Below are 8348 nucleotides of genomic sequence, written 5' to 3' on the forward strand. Positions count from 1 at the left end.
CGATCGACGGTGGTACCTTGAGATGGTACCATAAAACGTGGGGTCACCAGGTCCATTTTTCCAAATTATGCCCTTGTTCGTTCGCATCAGTGTAGCAAAGTTAATGGCAGGCAATGCACAGTGCACCTGCGAAATAGGATTCAGAATGGCTTTAGCTTTGTGTGATTCATCAGCACACGTGTGGTGTGATTTTGTACCGCGAGGCGCACGTTTCTACAATGAGGCACCTACCAACAACTCATCCGATTTGCACCCATTACGAATCATCACTCACTCACATCATCCCTTACGAGCACCACCACCACCACCACCATCATCACCATCGGCGATCATCATCAAGCTCATGATCCATCCAATCTCACTAGGCGGTTTCGGCGTCGTTTTCTATCAGCATCTGCATTAGCGTTAATCGTGGCCGCCATCTTTAAGTATGCATGTCGTACGGAATATATAAAAAAACGAATGAAACAAAGCTTATTTACTGCAGAGATTTAACTCCTTTAGCCTCCTAGGGACCCACATACATACAACCCTCATCCTGCTATCCAAACGCACATATCATACCAGTATCAGTACGGCTCGAAATGAAGATAGAACCTGATTTCGGAATATTTTGAACTCCATGACTATAGAAAACTAGCAGAAGCCTGATTTATGGCTTATCCCTTGTTCAATAAAATTGGTCACCATGATTTGAATTCTCCTCACTTAACAATTAACCGGCTCGATCGAGTCGATTTGATTCGGCAAATTTAAACTGTGTTTCGATAGGAAGATAAAGGAGGGAGAACGTGCGAGTATTTAGCATACGGTTGGTTCACGAACTTATCCCGTTGAACGGTAACGGCCACGACCAAGAAATTTAGTAAAGCAGATTCACCGAGATAAAGAGGGAGAGACGGAGAGAGAGAGAGAGAGATCAACCCATATACATACACATAAAACGCAGCATGATCATCATTGTCGTCTCACTGGCATAGAGTGGAACGTGTCTAAGATCATCACCCAAAGCACGCTGTCTTTTCCGAAGAAGAAGAATAAAAAAAAAGTCAACCAAAATACTACTAATAAAAGAGCATATAAATAGCATAAGCGAACGCGCAAATTATTGGAATAACGATTAAACACACTATGCAGGCGCATGAAGCACGATGCGGCGGTGCTAAGAAGCCAGCTACTATAAGCCTATATCCAACCGGGACATTGATGTGCGAACTACTACTACGTTGACGCAGCGTCACGAAACTATTTAAAAATGGAGCTAAACAAAACGCATATTTATCGGAACGTAAATCACTTTACCATCTATTTATTGGTAGCAGAACTTACGCGATGGAACTATAAATGCGCCAGCCGCCGGACGAACTGGACGGGCAGGGATTTGGGAATGAGCGAAGCAAGGAGACAGCAGGATACGTTTGTGCGCATAAAGTATATTTATATTTACCCGCTCTCTGGTCTTGTGCGGTGATCTGAAGGAGGAGGAATGATTGCGGAGTCCAAACGCGACATAAATCGAGGAATCTTGCACGACACGTGGATGGATGGTCATAAGTATGAATTATCGTCTCTTTTGGAACGAACTAAGTTTGGTTGTAAGTTGCGATCGATCGATAGCAACTAGAGCAAAATACGTGTGGCTCAACAAACGCACATGCACACTGCAAACGGCTCGAAGTTGTAGACACTGTGTGAAGTGGTGAAAACCATTCCAAATAAGGATTTAAAGCGTTTAAAGGTAAACGCGTTCGTACACCAACCAAAAATTAAACAAAAAAAAGCGTTGATTAAACTGAATTATAGAGGAAAACCACCTTCTAAAGTCTTGCCCGTACATGCATGGTAGTGGGCTGCATTAAAAACACGCCGTTCATGGTGCATTGATGGTTGTTGAGAACGGTTTTTGTGATTTACCGTTACCAACTTGGCCGAGGGAACATGCATGAATGATTGTGAAATGGAAAACTGATTTATTGCAATAAATGGCACGTACGATCGCATAATCATCGCTCTAGTTTCTTGGTCGAATCCTTGGCTTGAAGAAATCCATTTTTCACGATGCGCTGCAAAGTCACGTTTCGAAGCGTTGCGGCCGTTTGGTTCAAATGAAAACCGTTAATTCAAATTTCCTTTTGATCGTTTTGAACGAAACGGAAGTTTCGTTTTTTCGTTTTTAACGAGCCCAAGTTTTCGTTTTGATCGTTTTACGGCGGATTTTATCGTCTTATGGTTTCCTTCTGCTTCTTCTTCTTCTTCTTGTTCTTCGAACAGCTGTTCGAACCACAACAGAAGCCTCTTTCAGCGATTTTCCGTAAAAATGGGTGATTTTCGCGAAATGCTGCTCTCCAAGCTGGACAGTATTGCACAAAATGGTAAGAACAATGGTGGAGCGACCGACGGACGACATTTAATTCATACATAATTCACAGAGGTGCGGCAGGAACCGCTTTCGGACGATGAGATCGAGGATATTCTGTTCCGGAAGTACCGTGCCGAGCTGTCCAAGGACCAAAAGGACCCTACTTCTGGCCAGCAGACGCGTAACGATTCGTATCGCTACATTCCCAAGTTCCACTTTGAGCTGCCGAAGAGTGCGGACTCGTTGGCGCAGAAGCTGCGCGAAGAAGCCCGGACGCTGTTCCTGCAGAAGCGAAGCAAGGAGTTGCTGGATAACAACGAGTTTAAGTTGCTGTGGAGCCTGCTTGAGAAGCACCACACACCGCCGGCACTGGACGAGGAGCAGTTCATCAACTACGAGAGCTACTGCAAGGTGGCCAACCTGGCGGGCGACAAGTTTCAGCGCTTTCTCACGGCGACGACTTTTGCGCGGCTGCTAGCGTCCAGCGGATACCCGGGCAAGATCAGCGTGATGGCACTGTTCAACTATGCGATGCGCAAGGTCTGGCTGCAGCAGACACGGATCGGGCTTTCGCTGTACGATTACACCGGGCAGGGCTATCTGAGCGAGTCCGATATGGAGTCGTACATACTCGAGCTCATACCGACGTTTCCGCAGCTGGAAGGGCTGGAGCGGTCGTTCCACAGTTTCTACGTCTGCACGACGGTGCGCAAATTTTTCTTCTTTCTCGATCCGCTACGGACGGGCCGCATCCGTATCCGGGACATACTGACGTGCAGCTTTCTGGACGATCTGCTCGAGCTGCGCGACGAAGAGATACCGAAGGATGCGCAGGAACTGAACTGGTTCTCGGCACCGTCGGCCCTCAGTGTGTACGGGCACTATCTGAATCTCGACAAGGACCACAACGGGATGCTGAGCAAGAAGGAGCTGATCGGATACGGTTCCGGTACGCTAACGCCCATCTTTCTCGAGCGAGTCTTTGCCGAGTGTCTGACGTACGACGGTGAGATGGATTACAAAACTTACCTCGATTTTGTGCTGGCCCTGGAGAATCGTGCAGAACCGCAGAGCTTGCACTACCTCTTTCGCATACTGGACGTTGAGCATAAGGGCTACCTGACGGCGTTCACGTTGAATTACTTCTTCAAGGGCATCCAGGACGAACTGTCGGTGCACCGGGCCGAGCCGATCAACTTCGAGGATGTAAAGGATGAGATCTTCGATATGGTGAAACCGGCCGATCCGACCCGTATCACGCTGAAGGATCTGATCAACTGCGGGCACGGGGAAACGGTCGTTTCGATCCTTATCGAGTTTCACAAGTTCTGGGCGTACGAGAATCGGGAGGTCGGTGTTACCTCGCCCGCTAGCGAGGAAGCGAACAGTTTATGATATCGCGCCATCACGCCGGAACCGCCGGGGACGGCCGATGATGAGTGTCGCACAGCATTTTAAAACAACACATTCCGTATTCATATCAGTATTGGAGATGGCCCTTTTGCCACCACAACAGGGACTGCCACTATTAATTCCATTCCAAGTGCAAGCTTTATCGCTAATGCAATCATCAGGACTGAAAATAAAGGATGCCTTACATTTTATCTTAATTTTCGGAGAACGGTTCATTCGGTTCGCGGTGATTGAGAAAAGCCCCTCGATCGAGGAATTGTAATTGTCAAGTAATCATTGGAAATCTTTTTATAGCCCGCTCTCTTGGTGTCGTACATTAGATGTCATTTGAGGGGGGCAACTGGGTTGCTTTGATTAACAGAGAAACACATCTGCAACCGCGCCTTGGATAGGGCAAGGCTAACGTTGATCATTGCTCAGCCGCCGGTGTGGTCAACCGAAAGCGACCGGCCAGTGAGAAGTGATCCGAACCATAGAAACGGTTCGGAATGTGGTGAATGTACCGTCGACATTGCGACACCGTTGGCAAACTGTACGTAGCAAGCAGCTCGAGGTTCCAGTTCGGAAGCGATGGACAGCACTCGGCAATCGAGCGGTACGGTGTGTAGAACAGATAGTCTACCGTGATCCAACGTTCCTGGAACGTGGTCACTCCCTGATTGGTCTCATTTGGTCTCTCTGTTTCCTTCCGGTGATGGTAGGCCGAATGAAACACGAAATGGTGGTTTAGCGTGCCGGAGGAAAACTCATCACTCGGTGGTGAGTTCCGTTCGTGTGCCGGATCTTCGGCCTGCCCGTTAGGGACGGAAGAACCGGTAGACTTTGCAGAGTGATGGAGCTGCAAAATGCCGGATAGAATTGTAGCCTTGCTTGTACAATGCACAAATGAAAGAATCGAGCTTACCCGTGTCTGATCGGATGGTGGCACCATATTGGGGTGGGTCGATTCACGGTCTTTAAGCCCCTCGTGCTGGCAGCGATCGGTGATGCCCAGCCAGCGGGGAAGAAAAAGTTTGCCGGTAGGCTCACGGCACCCCTGCTCTTCCTGATTCTGGCGTTCTAGCGTGCATGTCGCAAGTTGATCGTAGCGCAGCGATCCCTTCATCACCAGCCGGTAGGGAGCGGTGAAGGGTTGCAGATTGAAGTCACCACACAGCAGCACGGGATCGTACTGCGGGACACCGTTCGCCGTTTGGCCACTGTACGAAAAGCGATCCAGCTCAGCTAACAGTATCTGTATCTGAGCCAGCCGCACATCCTGCCGGAACGGATTAAACAGCAGATGCGTCGTCGACACGACGAGCCTTGTCTGCGGGCTCTGCTTCAATGCCAGCTTCGCGATGATGGCCACATTATCCCGGTTTAGTTTCTACAATCGCGAGAGCAGAAGAAATTAGTATCCCGTGTCCGGAATTCAATATCATGCGCCAGATACTAGTACTTACGTTAACCTTCGGTTGAAAGAACTCAACCTCGTGATGATCGATCAGTTCGAATAGATCGCTCCTGAAGAACACGGCACAGCCGTCGGTTTTCACGCCACCCGTGCGTTTCTTGTACAGCATCTCGTACTGGAAATCGGCCAATCCATTCGCGAAACGCTTGATGTGATTTTGCTGGAGTTCCTGCACGCACAGCACATCCGGCCGAATGTGACGGATTTCGGCGAGCAGCCGTTTCAACCGCTGTTGCCACGGTAACGATCTCGGATCATGGTTACGGTACAGTTCCATCAGATGGCCATCGAGCAGATCCTGCGCCAGTATGTTGTAGCTCATCAGCGTAAACTCGAAGCCTTCGCCTTCTTTACTCTTCTTCCGTTTTGTCGGTGTCGTCTCATCGTAGGAACCATCCTGTCCGCTTGCTAACTGTTGCCATCGGCGATTAGCGTCCTGATAGGTGGCAGCCTGTTGCGACCGCCCGCGACGCTGATCAGGATCAGCTGGTACCTTGGCGGTTTCCTTGGCGTTCATCATGCGGCTTTTCGGCTGGACATTTCGGATACTCACGGCGGAACACCATGAACGGCGACCGTGTTGTTGTACGAACCCTGATGTGAGAGCGAGCAGCGATCGGATGCTTTTCATTCACGTAGCTCCCTCGATTCGTGCGTTCCGATTCCGATTGTTGAGCCAACAGAAACTTGCCGGTTTCCGATGGTGTCCTGTCTGTACTCTCTAGGGTTAGCTATGATTTGGTTGGTTCCTTTTCGGAGGCTGTAAAAAGAACGTTTTCAATTGAAGAAAAACGAAAAGGCGGATTCCTATTTCGTGAACTCACCCTCGTCTTCTATGGCGCGGTTTTCCACGGTTGTTAAGGCCGGAAACGGTTACTTTTGCAACGGTAAAGACGACGGGAGTTGCAAACGACTTGAATTTGTTCTTATCACCTTTTTTATCACGGAAAAAGTTCAAAAAAGTTACAAATCTCCCAATTTCGAAGTCGAACTCGGATCCCTAACCTCAAACCAAAACAACTGATTTCAAGGGTGTTTTCCTCTTTGTGCTGAGTTTCGCTGATTATTAAGAATATTTGGAATTTTTGCGAAAAATGTTCATATACTATCGACCACCACTGTAGACAAACTTTCGATGCATGGCCACGGTAGCAACTTTCACAGTGAAGAAACTTTCCCGGCATAGCAACCCACGATAGCAACTTTACATACGGACGGACAACGGACGATACGGACAAGCATGCGTTGCATCATTGAAGATCCCTATTTGTGGAAAGGAAGGATTTATTTCCGTGAAACAATTATCCCAAGGAAAGAAGTTGCGCAAGTTACATACATGCATTTAAACGACGATACATTGAGAATATAATTGATATTACCTTTACAGAAGGCGTTGTTTAATCCATTTTATTTCATTCCTCTTTTGCCAGAAACTGTTTGCTAGGAAGAAACTGACCGAAGCTAATTGATGTCGCATGCGCGGTAGTCGTTAGCCACTCGGTCAAATGACGAATGTAGAAGATCATTACCCATGGTTTTATTGTTTAGTTTCCAAAAAAGTACAAACCAAATTAATTACGGCATTAAAAACTATTTTGAAAACCATTCAACAACGATGAAGTCGTCACCAAGACTCCAGTTTAGCTCATGAAAAGCAGCCGTCTCTCAACTTCAACATCTGTTAAAGTCCGGCGCATCTTGAAAAGATTACGTAACAGCACTACCTGCTTTTTCCTCACAGGGTTGGTGATCATTTTCTGTTGCGTCGGTATGCCGGACCTTAAAATTACCATTTGCCTGCTCGCATGGTAGCCATCTTCTCTATTGCTGCTGCTGCTTTTCGTGTGGAAGTTTGTGTGTCGTGGCCAAGAGTGACGAACGTTTATCCTTCTGTTTGTGCACAATTTTAAGTATATTTCAATTGTGAATATTGCTAAAGCATTCCGTCACCAATTCAACATCAACCTTTGAATTGGGTAGGTATTTTGTGATCTGAAAGAATACATTTTAAAGATATCACTGGTGCACCAGCTGGTAAAGAAAGTTTCCGCCGGAATAACGATTAACCGAGTTTAGCTCAGGGAAAATACGACTCTATGCGTTGGCAAAGGCCATATGGACAATGTTTTTATAGAATCTCTGTTTCTTCTGTTCTGTCGATGACTCTCGATAGCAAGAAAAAAGGGAAAAGCATCTCAAACATAATCGCATAATCGCTTGGGATTAGTGCGTGCTACCTGATGTGCTGATTTAATGATCTAATTAGCACAGGTGACAGACTATCATGCTTAATGCTCCCGAAATCACGATCAACCTATCAACCTTACGAGTCAACTCAGCGATCAAACTTTTTTCGGTGAGATCTGTTCTGTCTGAGTTGGCTATTCATTTTTCAATGTTTATTTTAGTTCGTCCTCGATAAGACCTGTATGGTGGAAATTACTGTTGGTACGTAGGATCCCGCTACCTGACGAGCATAATGTACATCTGTCGAACTCATTCGAACTCGTCGTTTATACGAATAATGCAAACCATCGGAATATGTTTTGCAAGCTATTATTCTACTGTCACTGGGCTTAGTTTTCTACTTTTTAAACCATTATTTCTAATCTGAAGGGGTTGAAAATTGAGCTCCCTTCATAGTGCCATCGTTTTCCAATTCGCCACGTAAATCGTGCATCATCAATCGTTGCGGTTGACGGGCATATCTGGCGACAATCCGCATCTATGATGATCACACTTTTCATCGACCTTTGAATGTATCCAGTTCAATTCTGTCCGCTGAATTTGAAAGAATAATCAATTATTAATTTGGATGAACTCAACTCTGTGGTGCTGAAAAAGTTGTTAGAGAGCACATTTTTAATAACCTGAAGTTCCTAGTGTTAAAATGGAATTGATCCAAAAACCGTGTGATTATGTTGATTTTGTGCGAAACTTAATGTTTCTATTTCCCAATACGCTTTTGGGTAGATTAGCGTTAACTATTTGTTTTATATCTATCAGCTTGGTTGGCCGCGGTTCATCCAAAAGTATAGGATGAGCTATTGGAATGAGAAGTCCAAAATTTATCTTGCAAATAGATTTAGTCGTGCAAAAAGATGAGCGTGATTTTTGTAA

At 46.3% G+C, this 8348-nt stretch overlaps 4 protein-coding genes across 4 annotated transcripts in view; 3 read left to right on the forward strand and 1 right to left on the reverse strand.

Annotated features, from left to right (window-relative positions):
• LOC125957817 (calcium-transporting ATPase type 2C member 1) overlaps positions 1 to 1993 on the forward strand; it is a 51711-nt gene extending 49718 nt beyond the window's left edge. The window contains exon 9 of the mRNA XM_049690798.1: positions 1 to 1993. This exon is cut by the window's left edge and continues 2915 nt beyond it. The gene's annotated coding sequence lies outside the window, so the exon portion shown is untranslated.
• A 283-nt stretch (positions 1994 to 2276) lies between these two features.
• On the forward strand, positions 2277 to 3951 carry LOC125957822 (serine/threonine-protein phosphatase 2A regulatory subunit B'' subunit gamma-like). Its single transcript, XM_049690806.1, has 2 exons — positions 2277 to 2372; positions 2430 to 3951. Exons 1-2 carry the CDS (start codon positions 2318 to 2320, stop codon positions 3752 to 3754), a joined length of 1380 nt encoding a protein of 459 aa, XP_049546763.1. The 5' UTR covers positions 2277 to 2317; the 3' UTR covers positions 3755 to 3951.
• Positions 3952 to 4041: 90 nt separating this feature from the next.
• Positions 4042 to 6220, reverse strand: LOC125957820 (protein angel homolog 2). The gene is made up of 4 exons (XM_049690804.1): positions 6053 to 6220; positions 5218 to 5988; positions 4677 to 5141; positions 4042 to 4610 (listed from the first exon to the last, which is right to left on the reverse strand). The coding sequence occupies exons 2-4, from the start codon at positions 5857 to 5859 to the stop codon at positions 4182 to 4184; spliced, it is 1536 nt and encodes a 511-aa protein (XP_049546761.1). The 5' UTR covers positions 5860 to 5988; positions 6053 to 6220; the 3' UTR covers positions 4042 to 4181.
• An 837-nt stretch (positions 6221 to 7057) lies between these two features.
• The window catches only part of LOC125955382 (uncharacterized), a 43232-nt gene continuing 41941 nt past the window's right edge, over positions 7058 to 8348 (forward strand). Inside the window, exon 1 of the mRNA XM_049686516.1 lies at positions 7058 to 7204. The gene's annotated coding sequence lies outside the window, so the exon portion shown is untranslated. The remainder of the gene's footprint in view (positions 7205 to 8348) is intronic.

Source organism: Anopheles darlingi, chromosome 3 (genome assembly GCF_943734745.1).
Source record: "Anopheles darlingi chromosome 3, idAnoDarlMG_H_01, whole genome shotgun sequence".
In the NCBI taxonomy this organism is placed as follows: Eukaryota; Metazoa; Arthropoda; class Insecta; order Diptera; family Culicidae; genus Anopheles; species Anopheles darlingi.